Source organism: Lygodium microphyllum, chromosome 7, assembly GCF_053477565.2.
Source record: "Lygodium microphyllum isolate KBCC chromosome 7, Lygodium_microphyllum_v1.1.10, whole genome shotgun sequence".
NCBI lineage: Eukaryota > Viridiplantae > Streptophyta > Polypodiopsida > Schizaeales > Lygodiaceae > Lygodium > Lygodium microphyllum.
In genome coordinates this window covers 48,089,697-48,108,960 of record NC_141141.1, presented here as the reverse complement: position 1 = coordinate 48,108,960, position 19,264 = coordinate 48,089,697, and the positions used below count along the sequence as shown (strand labels likewise).

Here is a 19,264-nt window from a genome sequence, read left to right as displayed (position 1 = left end):
TACATATGGTTATTGCTAGAGTGCCCTTATGAGGTGCGGTCCAGCCTTGAACCAGACAATGGTGTCCACTCTATGGAATGAGTGGGATGAGCATGAGACAGAGTAGGCCAAAGCCATGCAACGCTTGTGCCTTAATGAGCAGTTTTGGCAAAAAGTCTGTGCCATTGTCATTGTCGTGACTCCCTTTTATAGGATGTCACGTATGAGTAATTGCAACGGGTCCACCATGGGCCTTCTCGTTCCCTTCTTTAGAGCGGCATTAGTGGAGACACGTGCTTGAACACTGATCACAGAGACACACCGTGCACATGTTTTAGAGATAGCAAAGAGAAGATCTGTAAACGCCCCGAACAACGTAGTATGCTTAACAATTATGATATTTGCTTGTTTTCGAGATTTAATATAAAAGAGAATGAACACTTAAAGCTGAAAATGAAAATTACTCACAAAATTACAGCCATAAAAATGTAAAAGTAATGGAGACAAGATTGAGGGTTGAAGATGGGCAACCCCCCCCCGAAGGAATGTATTTCTGCTCAACCCAAGTCCCTTAGGGAAGAGCTCAGTTACAATCAACCTGAGAGTGAGAAGAAGTTATTCTCACTCTCACAAGATCATGCAAAGATGTACAAACACACATGCATTATCTATTATGCAATGATAAGAACTGATTTCTTTACAGTATGAGAGATGAAAAAGGGGAATTCAGCCTTTCTCCATCGTTGATCAGCAGTACAGGGATAGAGCTTGCTTCTTGTAGCTAAAATGGAAGAAAGAGCTTAAGAAGGAGGTGCTGTAATGAATTTACAGGCTTGCTGTCTTGTAAAACAGCAGTGATAGAAGAGGGAATATGGAGGAATTTGATAATGGAGAAGTGGGGGATGATAATGGGGATGGATGGTGCCAGTTTCTGGCTATCTGTGGGTGCTGTAAATGAGTTTACAGCAAAGAAAAATTATGCTCAATGAAGAAAAACGAGCTCTTATTTATAGGAGAGGGGAGAGCTAGTACAAAAGGGGAAAGTGGAGTAGCACAAGACAAGTGTCCAGCCACATGTCATGAGATGTGACAAGTGGTGGGACACTTGGAAACTTGTGTGACAAGTGTCTTGACACTTGTCTCTTCTTTATGGCCTTTCTTTTTGGGTTGAATACTGTCAAGAATAGAAACAACCAAATTTAGTAAGCACAGTCAAAGTACAGAACTTACTATTTTTAGAATGACATCCCTATTTTTTAGGACTAGCATTTTTAAGCTAATTCGAGGCTCCTAAAATTTAGGGACCTCCTAAAATTTAGGGATCTCCTAGAATTTAGGGACCCCCCCAATATGGGTATCATATGAAAGCTTTTTCCGTGTACATCGCAAAAATGGTATCCGAATCTTCATGTGACTTTCCTATGCAAAGAAATGTGCATTTCAAGCTTTCAGCCCACACATGCACATTATACAAGCATTTCATGATCATGCCATCTTGTTGATTGTAACTGTCTGTTCTGGTGGATCTAGCCCACACTTCAAGGCATCAATCCTTTCTGTCTGCGAGTCTAACCCTGATATGCATGAGTTCTAGTCACAGGCGCCCAATCGGGTCATATAGGTGGAAGTGTGAACTATCTTTTCTCTAACCCACCGTGTGGGTCCACCATAACCTGTGACCACTCATCAGTGGCCAGCTCCAATGCACTTTTCTTTATATCTAACTAGTGCAAAGGAAATAAATTTAATAAATCATTATATAGATAAATTAATGAAAAAGGATACAAATTCTGTTTCTATAGAGTTGTGACAGCCCTCTGGCTTTTATTCAGTTGTCCTCAGCTGAAAATCTTCTTGATATTGTTGTAGAATATTTGGGTAATCCTTCATGAATTTTTCATCTACCCACTGTGCATCTGTGGTGGGTAGATTCTTGAATTTTAGCAAGAATTTTCGTGTCACAAGGCCACTTCTCATGGTTCGATCCTTGAGAAACAAAATCTTTTCAGGTTCCAAGAGTTGCTCTGTTTCTTCAACTTCTGGGGGATCTTCAGTAATGGGTTCCTTTGGTTCTGGTCCTATGTAAGGTTTTAGCAAACTTACATGAAAAGCATTGTGTATTTTCCAATGAGTAGGAAGCTCAAGTCGATAAGAAACTTCATTTATTTTCTCAATCACTTTGAAGGGTCCAAAGTATCTACTAGAGAGCTTTGGAAAAGATGAATTTTGACCAGAACCTTGTTTGAGCCTGCTTTTATAAAACTTTAGCAAGACATATTGACCTTTTTCAAAAGCCAAAGGTCTTCTTTGTTTATCTACTTGCTTCTTTTGTCGCTCTTGCGCAACTTTGATAGTGGCTCGAACTTGATCCATTGTTGTTTTTAAATCTGAAGCAAACTCATCAGCAGCAAAAATCTTATCTTTAGTGCGAATAATTGGAGGAGGAATCACTTTACCCTGTACTATTTCATTTGGAGCTTTCCCTGTGGATGAGTGCACTGTATTGTTGTAAGCAAACTCCAATAATGGAAGATATTTCTCCCATTGTGACTTATGTTCACTAACATAAGCTTTCAACATATCCAAAAGAGTGAGATTCATCACCTCTGTTTGGCCGTCAGTTTGAGGACGAAAAGCTGAGGAGAACTTTAAAGTGGTTCCCAAATTCTCAAATAAAGCACGCCAAAAGTTACTTGTGAATTTGGAGTCTCTATCTGAAATGATCTCAGAAGGCATACCATGTAACCTGAAGATATGTTGAATGAAAAGTCTTGCAGCTTGTGCGGATTTCAATGTTTTATGACATGGAATAAAATGTGATTGTTTGCTGAATCTATCAATTATGACCCAAATCATATCATGACCTTGAGGTGTTCTTGGAATACCTGAGATGAAATCCATTGTGATAGATTCCCATAGATCTTTGGGCACTGGAAGAGGTTGCAACAATCCTGGAATCTTCTGCCTATCATATTTGGATTTTTGGCATACCAGACAAGCCTCAATGAAGTTATGTGTATCTTTTCGTAATGTTGGCCAATAAAAGTAGCGCTCAATTGCACTTAGAGTGGCTGCCCTCCCTCTATGCCCTGCATAAGGGGGTTCATCACTTTCTTTAAGCACCTTTTGTCGAACAGGAAGAGTGACACAAAGGCGATTGTTCATGAGAAGGTAACCATCTTTGATCGAATAATCTGGATGAGAACCTCCTTGCTGTAAATTTGACCAAATTGCTGCAAAATCAGTATCTTCATCATAAGTATTCTTCATCGTTTGAAAATCTTCATGATGAGCCACTGTAATAGTTGCAATGCGAGGCACTCTAGAAAGTGCATCAGCAACTACATTTTGTTTCCCTGGAGTGTACATAATTTGAAAATGAAACATAGACAAGAACTTTTCCCATCTTGCATGTTTCTCCTGCAAATGCTTTTGAGTCTTGAAATACTTCAAGCTTTGATGATCGGTTTTAATAAGGAATTCATTGCCTAAAAGATAATGTTTCCATATCTTTAAAGCATGAACCACTGCTAAGAGCTCCTTTTCATAAATGTCATACCTTTTCTCCACATCATTTAGACGGCGGCTTTCAAAGGCTACGGCATGGCCTTCTTGATTTAGCACTGCACCAATACAATCACCGTAAGCATCTGCTTCCACCACAAATGGTTTTACCAGATCTGGAATGATAAGAACAGGTTCAGAAGTAAGAGCAGTTTTCAGCCTTGTGAAGGCTGCCTTCTCTTTTTCCTTCCATTGGAAAGAGATCTTCTTCTTTGTAAGGTCATGAAGTGGAGAAGCCATATGTGCAAAATGCTTGATGAAGCGGCGGTAATAAGAACATAAGCCAAGAAACGATCGCACCTCATGTACATCACGAAGATGAGGCCATTCTTGGATTATCCTGATCTTTTCAGGATCCATCTGAATCCCTTCAAAAGAGATGACATGCCCAAGGTAATTTATTTTATGCATGAAAAATTCACTCTTTTCACCATTTTGTTCACCGGTTCTTCTTGTTCAAAAGAAAGATGGCACATTCAGGATGTGCATTGATTATCGAGCCCTCAACAAAATCACCGTGAAGAATCGGTTTCCTATTCCCAGAATTGACGACATTTTGGATCGTCTAGGAGGCTCAAAGGTTTTCAGCCGCATTGATTTAAAGAGTGGTTATCATCAAATTAGGGTAATACCACAAGATGTACACAAAACTGCTTTCCGCACTTCATACGGTCTTTATGAATTCTTGGTGGTTCCTTTCGGATTAACCAATGCACCAGCCACCTTTAATCGAATGATGGAGCGCATCTTTAGAGAGCATCGACAATATGTCGGTACTTTCTTTGATGATATTCTTGTCTTTAGCAAGAATGAAGAGGAGCATCATCAACACTTGGAAATTGTTCTACAATTACTACAACAAAATCAACTCTTGGTAAATGTACAGCACCCACAGATAGCCAGAAACTGGCCCCATCCATCCCCATCATCATCCCCCACTTCTCCATTATCAAATTCCTCCATATTCCCTCTTCTATCACTGCTGTTTTACAAGACAGCAAGCCTGTAAATTCATTACAGCACCTCCTTCTTGAGCTCTTTCTTCCATTTTAGCTACAAGAAGCAAGCTCTATCCCTGTACTGCTGATCAACGATGGAGAAAGGCTGAATTCCCCTTTTTCTTCTCTCATACTGTAAAGAAATCAGTTCTTATCATTGCATAATAGATAATGCATGTGTGTTTGTACATCTTTGCATGATCTTGTGAGAGTGAGAATTACTTCTTCTCACTCTCAGGTTGATTGTAACTGACCTCTTCCCTAAGGGACTTGGGTTGAGCAGAAATACATTCCTTCGGGGGGGGGTTGCCCATCTTCAACCCTCAATCTTGTCTCCATTACTTTTACATTTTTATGGCTGTAATTTTGTGAGTAATTTTCATTTTCAGCTTTAAGTGTTCATTCTCTTTTATATTAAATCTCGAAAACAAGCAAATATCATAATTGTTAAGCATACTACGTTGTTCGGGGCGTTTACAGCAAAGAAAAATGATGCTCAATGAAGAAAAACGAGCTCTTATTTATAGGAGAGGGGAGAGCTAGTACAAAAGGGGAAAGTGGAGTAGCACAAGACAAGTGTCCAGCCACATGTCATGAGATGTGACAAGTGGTGGGACACTTGGAAACTTGTGTGACAAGTGTCTTGACACTTGACTCTTCTTTATGGCCTTCCTTTTTGGGTTGAATACTGTCAAGAATAGAAACAACCAAATTTAGTAAGCACAGTCAGAGTACAGAACTTACTATTTTTAGAATGACATCCCTATTTTTTAGAACTAGCATTTTTAGGCTAATTCGAGGCTCCTAAAATTTAGGGACCTCCTAAAATTTAGGGATCTCCTAGAATTTAGGGACCCCCCCAATATGGGTATCATATGAAAGCTTTTTCCGTGTACATCGCAAAAATGGTATCCGAATCTTCATGTGACTTTCCTATGCAAAGAAATGTGCATTTCAAGCTTTCAGCCCACACATGCACATTATACAAGCATTTCATGATCATGCCATCTTGTTGATTGTAACTGTCTGTTCTGGTGGATCTAGCCCACACTTCAAGGCATCAATCCTTTCTGTGTGCGAGTCTAACCCTGATATGCGTGAGTTCTAGTCACAGGCGCCCAATCGGGTCATATAGGTGGAAGTGTGAACTATCTTTTCTCTAACCCACCGTGTGGGTCCACCATAACCTGTGACCACTCATCAGTGGCCAGCTCCAATGCACTTTTCTTTATATCTAACTAGTGCAAAGGAAATAAATTTAATAAATCATTATATAGATAAATTAATGAAAAAGGATACAAATTCTGTTTCTATAGAGTTGTGACAAGATCGGCAGTCATGGATGATAGAGATTTCCGTTCGAACAAACTTGCTTATTTGACTCGTATGGTCCCTGTGGATACTATCAGGACAACGCTCATGCATTATTCCTAAAAACAGCCCATGCTTCCATCCCTCCAAATAGGACCCTCAAGCTAAAAGAAAAAATCAATTGCAGAATACATTCCAAAAACCCATTTTACAACAAAAAAGATTGGTTGAAACATAGAGGCAAACGAGCAAGGAGAGCCTTAAAGGCATGAATAGGTCTGTGGGTTAAATCCAAAACCTAAGGATAGTGATTTGACAAACATGTTGTCGCTCCACCCACTATAGGAAGGAAAGAATCACTCTGATAAATATAGATCCTATCAAGTTTGGTCCAAGTATTTGGATGCAGAAGAGAACGATAAGTATATCCAAACTGTGAAGGATGCATCCAGGACCACATGTCCTATTTTAAAGACACAGCTACCAGAGCATCCCGAGCCGGCCTCTCAAGACCATCCATGACCGAGTGCAGTGAAGTCGCATAATCCGCAAATACACATGCATTAAAATCACCCATAACGAAACATTGACAAGCCATGGCAAGGCAGTGCAAGTCATCCCAAAGCTGACGGCATTCCCTTTTATCATCCACACCAACTACAAGAACACATGAAGATTGAGGTGGGTGAGCAGGAGTTCAACGAGATTCTTGTCTAGCATTACATCTAACCACAGTGACCCAAGAATCATCCTAAGGAGATAAATTCCGACCAACCGAAAGCGATTCACGCTCAATACCAGCTTGGGACACATCCTTCCTTCCATCATCATGTCCATGCAAGACAAGAGGCACAAGATCAACTTCATGCTGCTGAACCATTTGTTGTGGATGATGCTCTTGCATATCCATGTCAAGATCCAAAGAACGTTGCAACACCTCATGGCTTCTATCACACTCTGAAATAAACGGCCCAATTGGACACATCTAAAACAGCATCCAACAAATGTACCCCATCCCATTTAAGCTTAAATACCAATATTTGCAACCAAGAACCTCAAAACAAATTTTGGTTAGGTGAGGTTTCCCTGTGTCCCAAAGCATATAAGTCCTGTTCCTATTGCGAGAGGCCAATTGGGGCTCCACCAACACCTCATTAAGGGTTCTCAAAACCAAAGGGAGAAGTCACCAAAGATGTGCAGGACAATCAACCACCTCCATCCAAATTGGGCATGCTTGCCTAAGCACCTCCTGAAACTCAGCCATAGGCCTCCATGGGATGATATATACTAGTTGTCCATCCATGAACAAAGGAATACGTTGAATAATGCGAGCATGCACTTCCGAAGAACAAAAAAGGCCCTCAAAAAACCGTGTCGGTCCATCATAAATATCTTCAACAAGAGCGGCATGTACTTTCCCTGAAACATCAACTTGACATGCCTCGACACTGACAAGCATGGATTGCCGCCAAGCACGAATCCTAGTAATCAAAGGAGTCCTTCTTGTAAAGTAAAAGATAGCTGCCCTCTCATGGAATGCAACAATCTGCTATAAAACTAGGTTGGTTCCTATGACAGCAACGAGTCACCATCTGATTCCGCCAAATCTTTATCATCCCCATGCCCTATATGCTAGTCAAGAAAGGCCACATCAATACCATTTGACACCTGCAGATTCGCCATAACAGAAAAAATCTCTCTCTCTCTCTCTCTCTCTCTCTCTCTCTCTCTCTCTCTCTCTCTCTCTCTCTCTCTCTCTCTCTCACATAATAGGTAATTGTATTCATTACAAAAACGTACAAGTACAAGCTTGCAAGATTACAAGATGTAGGCTCTAGTCCATCGTGCACAAAAGATACAAAGTCATGGCAAAGGAACAAAGGACATTGTTGTATGCCAAGGAACTAAGTCATTTCTGACCAAGACATCAACATGTTGTAGAAGGTGAAGCTACCACTGGAGAAATCCCTTAAGCTTCGCAACATGACGTTGAATGCCCGAGGTGGCATAAAAAAGAAAGGCATTGCAAGTGACCCAAATATGCCAGCAATCCCAAAATGTAAAGAAGTGAAACAGACCTTCATGTGAGGTTGTGGCAAACCGTAGTATTTAGCTTTACCAAAGACCCAATCAAGAGCATGCATCCTTGTCCCAACCACCACAAGCCGAATGTCCAAGAGAGAGGCCTAGATCTTTCGAGCAAAAGGGCAAGAGATTAAAGATGCAGGATGACTCTAGGCCATCATGCATAAACTCAACTCTCTTTTATAAACAAGACATAAAACAAACACCAAAGAGTACAAAATCAAGGCAAGTTGACTAAAGAGACTCCCCGATGCCAAGGTATCAAACCCTCTACAGACAACTCTTTCTCTCTCTTTTACCTGTGGGACACTGTTCGAGCATCCACATTATTGTGTTTAGTACTGTGAGACATCTTCAAAGGCTGCCTTGCTGTGTTTCAGGATCCGTTAGAGTACAACAATCTCTCCAACTCATTACCTTTGCCTCAGTCCTCATGACATGAGAGTTCGGGGTACAATATTCATTCATTGCATAATGTTTGCTGCGTGAGCAATGCATTATGCAAATTCATTCATTTCAGATCTCCACTATGTTCATTGTCACTGAGTTACCCTAACCCTAACTGTGTTCTGCTCAGTTTGTGCTTTTCGTACGATTGTGCTTGTGTTTTTGCGTTAGGGTATAAGCAAGATCAAATAGAGTATCCCAAGGCACATAATAAGCGAAAAAACCTCCTCCTACTACCTGCATTTTAATAAGCTGATATACTGTTTTAGAAACATTCTGCATCACAAAATTCAAGGGTGAAGAAAATAAATGAGGAATTTTATTTTCACCAAGGTTATCATTCATCCATGCTTCAAGCATGGACTGGGTCATGATGCACCCCCTTAAACAAGGTACACATCTAATTGTTGTGCCTCTTTAACACTCCACAGAAGAGGTTCCTTTCATGGAAGATATCAGAGAAGGGCCCGAGGGATCTAAAATCGATAGACATTTAAGTCCAGATCCATGTCTGAAAGATGTATAAGGAAAGAGTGAAATAGCTGCTCTGAAAAGGACAAAACAGAAATATAAAAGGTAGCTGAGAAGGAACCGGTTGGTAAAGAAGAACAAAGAGGTCACTGAAGCATATACATGCACATGCATGTAGAAACATTGATCTTAAGAGATTTCTTCGACATGATTTACCTTTTTTTATTAAAGCACCTATATCTCATGCACTCAAAGACTGATCTGCATTCGAGTTTCCATTTCCTACATTTCAATCTACCCCACTGCTGATCTCAGTATGGCACCAACAGGACTAACACATCAATTAGCATGGAGCTGTGTTGAGGTGCTTGCTGATAGGCAATGCATGAGTACAAACGTGAAGAGGTGACCTACAAAACCTGCATTTTTGCTAACCTGGTTGGTTTAAGTAGAACACGGAACATATGTGTTGCCTAGGGAGAACAGAAGAAACAAGTCACAAAGAAGCATATGCATATGCATGCACATCCAAAGGTTGGTCTAAGAGATTTCGCCAACCGGATACACCTCACGAAGAAAGCACCTGCATCCTATACATATGCTGTGAACTGCATCCCAATATTCATTCCCTACATTTCAGTCTACCCCATTCCTGGTCTTCATATGCGCCAACTGGACTAACACATCAATTTGTATGGAGCTGTATTGAGGTGCTTACTGATAGGTGGTGCATATTTGCACACTCAAAAGAAGTGACCCCTAAAAGCTATGTTTTTGTAAAGCCGGTAGGCTTAAGTAGAGCACAAAGCATCTATCTTGCATTTTAGCTATGCAATGATATTTCCATGTGCCACATTGTTGCAAATTGCAGTATACAGTTACATGGCTGGTAGCCTGGTCAGAGAGCAACATCTTCTAACACCTTCACTGGATGTTAATAAGCAAACTGTGTATCTCTTGCATTTTGACTGTGGGTTTAACATTCAGAGGCTTCCACTTTTCACTCACATGTGTGACAAATGTTCTTACTTTTTCACACGCTGCAAACAAAACGAGTCTATCATTTGGAAAAATGTTGCAGAGGTCCTCCAGCTCATCCAATTTGGCACATAGTTCTAGTACCAGCAAAGTTGCCAAATGTTTGGGCATAATCTCACTTTCTGACTAAAGAGGGAAACATTGAAACAAGTTGAATGGACTGAGATGTAGGGGATCAGCAGGAATCCGAACCAATGAAACTTCATTGAAAACCATGGATGTTTATACTCTCAACCAGCAACCATACTAGATCAAGCAAAATCAATCCTCAAAGAGCTTCCTCTAACTGCAAAAAGCCTCTTTGCTTTCAACAATTCAAACTGCTCTGAAAAGATAAAAGACATTACAGATGAGAAAAATATCACTTAACCTTGTGGCATACATAGACATAATGGGTGTCCCTGGCCTTCGATGTGAATGAGTCCTCATGACTACTGTTGCAATTCACTATTAACGGCTCATCATATGCCCTAGAGCAGTCCTCCAAAGCCTTCTTTGTTCCTGGAATAGCTGCACACCACAAAAGAAGAAAGAGAAGAAAACATTAGCTGCACAGGGCTGATAAGAAAAGGACAAGATCACAAGAATACAAAACATGGGATGGCTCTAGGCCATCGAACATAAACCAGATACAACAGACGCAACCGGTACTCTCTAAGGCATCACCGTCCAAGTACAAAGGAACAAGATAGGGGCTAGAGGAGGGCAGAAACTATCACGTGCCAAGAAAGCAAATCCTGTCTAGGGAGAATATCCACCAACTAAATCAAGTCAAGCATCCGATCAACAAGTCTTTTCAAGTGGACTATATGATTCTACACTCCCGACAAAGCATCAAAGATGAATGCATTCATCATAGTCCATACATACCAACAACCCCATAAACATAAGAAATGAAAGAGCACATTCATATCAGCTTGAGCAAGATCCACAAACTTGGGATGTCCATGTTGGAGCTCAGTTGGGGATCTGTAGCAGCAGTTCGAGGAGAGTGTGAGAGTGATGGCGAGAGTCAGAGAGGGAGAGTGAAAGTACAATTAGAGATGACTATACCAACAATGTGTTGGTACACAAAGAATAAAATGTATTTATACTTAGGGCATATTAAGGGTTCATTCACATGTACAACTAAATTGTGTGTGTGTGTGTGTGTGTGTGTGTACTATACACGGAGGTCAAACGGACCATCTTCCAGAATCTGTCTGATGAAGTGATATCCCACATCTATATGCTTTGTGCGTAAATGATACATGGCATTCTTAGCCAGATACACAACACTCTGGCTATCACGTCCAAAAACTGCAGTACCCATAGACATGCTGAGATCCTCCGCAAGTCTGCTCAACCATATAGCTTCCTTAGAAGCTTCAGTAGTTAGCTGATATATATTCAGCTTCAGTAATACTCAATGCGAGGACGTTCTGAAACCTAGAACACCAAGAAACAACCCCACTAGCAACTGTAAAGACATACCCGCTAGTGGACCTATGAGTGTCCAAGTCACCTGCCATGTCTGCATCACAATAACCCTGCAAACTAAGTGCACCCTCCCCATAGCAAATACACTTTCTTTATATACCCCTTAGGGGTCGAAGAATACACTTGAAAGCCCCCCAATGTGTTTTGCCAGGATTTGGCATAAACCTGCTAACAACTCCCAGTGCATGAGCAATGTCTGGACAAGTAGCAACCATAGCATACATAAGAGAGCTACAAGCTGATGCATAAGAGACTCCCTTCATAGCATTTGCTTCCACATCATCTTTTGGGCTGTCGGCTTTACTAGGCTTAAGATAAGGAGATAAGCGTACCCCAAAAGGCTTAGCTTCAACCATGTTAAATTTGACCATTACCTTTTCAATGTACTTTTCTTGAGATAAAAACAACAATTTCTGCATTCTATCTCTGCGAATCGTCATGCCCAAAATATGTTCTGCATTCACCAAATCCTTCATGGAGAAAGCTGATTTCAGCTGATTTTTGAGAGCATCCAAGCTAGTTTCTTTTCCCAACTAGCAACATATCATCCACATACAAAACAAGTATGATGGGGCTGCCATCTGTTTCCTTTTTCATGTACAAACAATGATCTGCATGGCTGCATGTAAACTCATCAGATAGCATAAAAGTGTCCAAACTTTTTGTACCACTACCGTGGTGCTTGCTTCAGCCCATACAAGCTGAGTTTTAGTTTCCACACCATCTCTTATTTTCCAAGAACTACAAAGCCCTCGGCCTATTTCATGTAAATTTCCTCATCAATGTCACCATGCAAGAAAGATGTAAGTCCAATACAGCTCTAAGTCCAACACAGCGATGAGAACAAAAAGCACACGTAGTGGGGTCATCTTCACAACCGGTGAAAAGACCTCTTGAAAGTCAATCCCTTCCTTCTGTGCAACCAGTCTTGCCTTGTACTTGGATTTCCCATCAACTGTCTTTACTTTGTAAACCCATTTATTTGGAAGAGGCTTCCTTCCTTTGGGCAACAACACAAGATCCCAAGTATCATTTGCATATAGAGATTTAATCTCTTCCTACATAGCTAGCTCCCACTTATTGCTGAATTCACATGACTTGGCCTCTTTGTATATAAGAGGCTCACCCTCATCTGTAAGCATGACATAATGCAAGGAGGGGTCAAACATGTGTGGTTGCCTTCTTACGCATGTTTACATGCGTACCCAATGATCTACATTTTGAGGAATTGGATCTACATTTGGAGGTATGTTATTTTCAACATTTATTGGCTGCTGTAACCAATTTTAGAATGTTGTTCATGCTATACAGCACCTTCATTTTCATTACCAGCACCTGCATTTTCATAATCAGCAAGTCTAACTTGCTGTCCATGACCTTGTGCTCCTATTTGTTGTCTATCATCATCTGGCTCAAAAATAACCGGCTGATCATCAGTTTTAGCCTATGGTACAGCACCATGAGGCTCATTTTCTGAAGTAATAGGTGGCTGCAAATACTGAAATTTGACCTGTTTCATATCTTCATTAGAGACTAAAGTACCTTTCAGCAACTTTGCATCAATAAACACAACATTACGGCTGCAAATAATTTTCTTGGACTGATGTAACCACACTTTGTAGCCAAATTCACCCTCATCACCATAGCCCATGAAAATGCCTTTGGTGGATTTTGGGCCAAGTTTGTTCCTCAGCTCATCTCTAATATGCACAAAAGCATCATAGCCAAATATGCGTAAATGGTTATATGAGGCCGCCAAACCAAACCTCCTCAGGGATGCCATTATTTAAGGACCTGTTTGGAGAGCGGTTGCAAATGTGAACTGCAGTTTTGAGTGCCTCTCCCCAAAATTCATGAGGGAGATTAGCACTTGACAGCATGCACCGCACTCTTTCACATAAAGTCCTATTATATCTTTTAGCCACCCCATTTGAAGAAGGGCTGTAAGGAGTTATAAGCTCCCTCTTAATACCATGCAAGTCACAAAAGGACTTAAATTCAGTAGATGTGAACTCACCCCCATTATCAGTTCTCAAGCATTTCAGCTTTCTACATGTCTGAGTGGTCACCAATGCATGAAAAGTTTTAAAAACAACAGACACTTCACTTTTCTTTTTCAACAAGTATAGCCAAATCTTTTTGGAACAATCATCAATAAAGGAGAAAAAATAAGGAGCACCACCCAACGATTTTACGGGCATACTACATACATCAGAATCCACTCAATCCAAGACATTGGACTTACGAGAGACACCAAAGTAAAAGGAATTTTTTCTTTGCTTTCCAAACTGACACTCATTACAAAAGTCAAGTTTAGAGCCTTTTCCAACAACCCTCTTCAGAGAGGTAAGGACCTCAAGTCCTTTCTGGCTCATATGGCATAACTCCAAATGCCATAACTCCAAATGACATCCAATTTCAGCAACTACAAGAAACTTGCCATTCAAGGCTTTATAGTACAAACAATACAAAGTGCCCTTCTTGGTTCCTTTTTGAATCAGCATGGAACCCTTTTTCACTTTCCACAAACCACCACCAAACAGTGTAGTGTAACCATGCAAGTCAAGCTGATCAACAGATAGTAAACCCTTTTTAATGCACCGCACATATCTGACATCTTTTAACACAAGCTCTTGCCCATTGTCTAAAGACAAGTGTACAGTGCCAATCCATCAATGCTGCAAGCTCACAAATTTGGCAAAATCCCCAATTTAATTGAGGTCACAACACACAATGTCTGCAATTTCTGACCTAGATGTCTCTGCTAGGCATAGACCGGATTAGATCTGATAAAAGCCACAAATTACTAGCTCAAATTTACACAGACCTCAAAATTGTGCTATCACGTGTCCCCGTCAGAGAGAGGGATAGAAGGAATTTGAAATCTTCTGTTTTTAAAAAATGACAGGGGACAGGGGGTTGACCATGCCCCGTCGCGTGGCTGACGCATTTGACGGCTGTCACGCTTGGTCGTCACCTACCAGTGCCTAGTTTGTGTGGTGAAACTGCTGACTAGCAGCGACAATGGTCCCCGCTGCGTGCGTTGTCTGCTTGACTGCTCCCCTATTTTGTGACTCCTGCCACGACTGCCGCCTTGTCGCCTAATCACGCACGACGGACCTATCGCCTATTGGTCGAGCAACTGCTTGCTGGCACTTATTGACTGTCACGTGCAGTTCATCTTATGCGCCTACAGCCCACTCTAAGCTGAGAGTCCATGACTCTTGCTCATTTGACTTTCTTCTGCCTCAATGTGTTCGCAAGCTGCCTGCACTGTCAACTGCCCTTGATCTTAGGAAGCATGCACTCTGTGCTTTGATACCAGTTGTTGCAGCTCAACTAGGGATGTGCAACAACAGTTCGAGGGAAGTGTGAGAGTGACAGCGAGAGTCATAGAGGGAGAGTGGAAGTATAATTAGATTTGAGTGTACCAACAATGTGTTGGTACACAAAGAATAAAATGTATTTATACTTAGGCCATATTAAGGGTACATTCACATGTACAATTGAATAGTGTGTGTGTGCTATACACAGAGGTCAAACAGGCCTTTATCCCAATAGTCCAAAGACCCAATCTTTGGGAAGCATCGATGGCACAACCAATCTGGACCAAAAGGTAGATAGTATAACCATACCTTCCGTGCCACCTAGCAAGAAACCCATGGTGGTGGGGTTTCCATACATGTCTAACAAAAGAAACAACCATTGGAAATTTGTTGCTTGGAGAGTGGAAAGGTAAAAGGAAGAGCACCTATCAACATTCGCCAAAAGAAAACCTTGGATCTGAAAGGCATTTTGTTAAGCTAGCTTGTCATTACCACAAATTTCCACCACGTGAAGACCTGAGGCGGTGTTATCCTTCTAAACAAGCCAACCCTTGTCTCGTATAAGCAAGTAATATATTTGATTGACTCAAGCCAACCCTTGTCTCGTATAACAAACCAATAATCATCCAATCCTGCCAAGGGGCCTCTTGGTCCAAAGAGGGGAGAAGTTATACGGCCCTTAAAGAGGTTGAGATGGAGTCCCACAAATTATGATAGCTTCAATGAACACAAGAGTAGCGTCAAACTGATCAAAAAGACATGACAACCGCACTTGCAACCTTGCAGGAAGGAGAGCATCAGCAACAATGACCAGTCACCAGCACCATACGCGCCATCCAATGCAACATCGGCCTTTGTTCCAATTTGCCTTGCGAGGTGAGAAGCTTCAAAACAGCCAGCACTTCAACTCTAATCGGTTTGTCGTCTCCCAATCCAAAGGTGGGTGCCAAGAAGATTTAACAAGCACTGATTTACGAGAGTGGACCAAATGATTCAAAAGCATCGAACACTTAAGATGAAGAGGTTGTTCAGCATTGAACATACTCTCGAGCAACATGTTGGTGAACTCCAAAAGATAATTCCAATCCAAGTCCTACAAGTTATCTGACTATCTTGCTTCTTGAGCATAGGAACAACGTGTGATCCATCTCCAAAGCACAAGGCAATGTTTGTAATTCCCCCCAAGGCAATGCATTTAGCCCACTCACAGGGGAGTGCTCAACAAACTTGGAGCACTTGACAACAGGCTCAATATGTTTGGTATTAAACTTTGGAACCATTTCATCTATTGGGTATGGAGCTCACGTGTGTGAGCGGTAGGCTATGGCCGATAGAACTCCATGGAGGTATGAGAGAGAGAGAGAGAGAGAGAGAGAGAGGAGTTCTTGCAAGTACACACAAACTAAAGAGAGATTAATAAGAAGTGAGATATAAGGGATGAAAGTACAAGTGAAAGGACTTGAATATATAGGCTAGTGGTATAAAAGGTGTTCATACCTAAACACGCACTTTTACAAACAATAATGTGTGTTCACATACAAGGATAAATAAATCTAACAAACCCCCCTTCGGGTCATGGGTGACTAAATCCATAACACCAAACATACGCAAAAGAAAAGAGAAGGTCTTACCTCAAAGAGAAATAATGTCTAATCCCATAAAATGATTCTAGAGAGGAGATTGAGAACAACATGACATGGTCTACCGAAAATCTCAAGAACCCGAAGTAAGACATAGTTCAAAGGTTTGTGTGTGCATGGCTCAAGGCACCAAGCATATAACCAAAGGTCAAATACATGGATATAGCTTTCGGGTTAAACTCACAATTCACATGGAAAGTGGTTACGATCCTCCCTAATGTGAAAGGAAAGAAAATAAAGAAAAGAAATACAACTCATTTTGAATCAAAATTCAAGCGGAGAACCCTACATAATTATTTATTAAGTAATGCAAAGGTCTAAGCCAATGTATGTACATGGCCAATATCTAATTCCAATCACCTAATATTTTTTAAAAAAATAATAAGTGATTTCTAAATTATTTTTATTTTTAACAAATATTAATGGAATAAAAACCCCCTCAATGTTGATGTCAAGAACATCACGATCAATGTTGATGGCTTGTAGCAGCATCCCAAGCACTAGACACTTGGCGGATCATTTTATGCCCAATGTTGAAGGCCAACGCTCAAGAAGTCTTCAATGTTGGGTTTGACTTACGTCTACACTCACAAAGGAGTGTCGGTGATCCTTGGTAGGATATTCGGGCACTTTTTAGTCTCCTTATGAGAAGTTTTTCCCCCAGTTATATTCATCTTTATTTTATGTGCTCATGCTATATAGTTCGGGCACTTATCATGTTTTACACCTTTCGGGTGTGAACACACATTAATAGCCCCAAGGTTTAAGGGTTGTACTTTGTACTTGCACATTACTATTTGATTATTGCATTGGGAGTCATGTCTTTACTCTCACACTCTCTTCACTGTCAACTGTGTGCTCTCAGCTGAGCTTCGATCTGTCCCATCTCTCACATTTGATATCAGAGCTCAGATACAACTCAAGTCTAGCTCAACCTTGTTCAGTCCTGTACCAACAACACCCAGATTTGCTGAGTTCTTGGTCAGCTCCACTTTTGTCAGCTGTTGCCTCTGCCATTAGTGCAGCCACTTGCACCACCTGCAGGTCAGTTCCCCAACTGCCTGCGCAGTCGCCTGCAGTGCTCAGCTTGAATCTTGCTCAACAGCCCCTCCTCCAGCTCATCTAGCTGCCTGCGCCTGCAATGCCACCAGCCAGTAGCACCGCCATAGCCCCCAGCTTCTGCCACTGTCCTGTGATGCCTACCGCCCAACAGGCCGTGCCTCCTGGTCACCTGTCCCCTCTGCACCTACAAGCAGTGCTATGCCCTGGTCCAGAGCTGTTGACACCATCCACAGCTCACCCGCTTGGCCATCTGCCTGCCAACACCCCCTGTTCCAATTGGCAGCTCCGTCATAGTCTCCACCAACGGCTCACCACCTTGACAGCATTCTTGGCTAAAGGAGGTAATAGAGGCTTTTTTTAATTTCAAAATTTGAATTTCAGACAAGGGCTTTTGCCTGGGCAGTCGGTTTCTGCTCCTCGACATGTGTGGGACACATTTATTGCAGAAATTTCTTGAGATTCGGGCCAAAAATTTAGGGCTTTTGGGTTCACTGCAGACATTGGCACATATACTTCAAGTTCAGTCTGAAATAGACTGAAATTGTGCATTTTGGACAACAAAATTTTGGGGGTTTTGCATTTTTTGTGTTGTTGAGCATTGTTTGTGCATTGGACAGCATTTACATTGGATAGTTCTGATAGAGTGTGATCAGATTTATTAATTACAACGTGGTGCTTGCTGTAATTTTTGAAATTTTTCAAATTTCTAGGTTGTTCTTGCTCTTGTGCTCTTTGAAACAGTGACATTTACCATGGGAAATCAAGGACAAAGTGACGTATTCACATATGTATCCAAGGAGGATAGGTTGGATGCCAACAACTATTCTCTATGGTCTTTCAAGATGAAAAAAGTGTTGATTGCGAAAAAAATTTGAGATTATGTTAGTGGTGAAGAAGTTCATCTTGGAGTTGTGGCTCTTGCAACACCTCCTCCAAGAGGACATGGTCAAAGGCCAAGAATCACAAAAGGCTTGGGACACATAGGATGCTCAAGCATTGTCACTAATTGCATTGTCAGTTCAGCAGTCTATAATCCCCCACATATGGTCTGTAGCTTGTTCACAAGAAGCATGGCTTACACTTAAGCAGAAGTTTGTTGGGAAAAATGAGACACGCATCTCTTTCTTGAAGAAAGAGCTTGAGAATGTGAAGATGAATGAAGGTGATTCCACGCAAGAACATCTTAACAAAATTTAGGACTTGCGTGAGCAACTAATGAATGTAGACAAGTATTATTCGGATACACAACTGATCTCTACTACTCTGAATTCATTGCCATCCTCTTATTCACATTTCATACGGGCCTAAATCTCACCGTGAGAATTTCTCCATAGCCACTTACTTTCCTTCAGTTGGTTAGTTTGCTCCTTGAAGAAAAGCAAACAATAAAGAACAGTGGGATGGATCTAATAGCCCCTAGAGAAGCTTTTATGGCGAGGCAAAAGGGCAAGGGCAACTAGTCTAAACATGCTCCATAGAGTTCTAAAAGTTTAGGTACTTCACAGAGCAGCAAGAAACAAGGCGCACGCAAACCATGAAGGACAAGTGCCACTATTGTAAGAAGCTAAGTCACTACGTAACAAAATGTAAGAAGCGCATAGCCAAGGTGGAGGAGTCAGGGATGTTTGTTTCTGATGCACCTTCTTTTGCTACTCGGTCTATGTATTTTGTTCTAGACCGTGACTACTATTTCCACACTTGCAGTTATGACTCTTCTTGGGCTAATAGCGCAATTAGCTCTACTGAGGATGCTAGCAGTTGGTTCTTCTAGGCACATTACATCTTGCATGGATTAGTTTTCCTCTGTTATTACAACTCCTATTGGCAAGTTTGTGTAGTGCGCCAACAATGCATCTTACTCTAT

General features: G+C 41.3%; 1 protein-coding gene across 3 annotated transcripts in view; it reads right to left on the bottom strand.

Moving 5' to 3' along the window:
• The window catches only part of LOC148033421 (uncharacterized), a 135,028-nt gene that overhangs the window by 33,892 nt on the left and 81,872 nt on the right, over positions 1-19,264 (bottom strand). Inside the window, exon 8 of one of the 3 annotated variants that reach the window (XM_087681340.1) lies at positions 10,276-10,403. In XM_087681340.1, the coding sequence (XP_087537466.1) occupies positions 10,276-10,403 (128 nt within the window). Of the gene's footprint in view, positions 1-10,263; positions 10,404-19,264 lie in introns of those variants that run through there. The other 2 variants (XM_087681339.1, XM_087681341.1) reach the window with 2 other exon arrangements.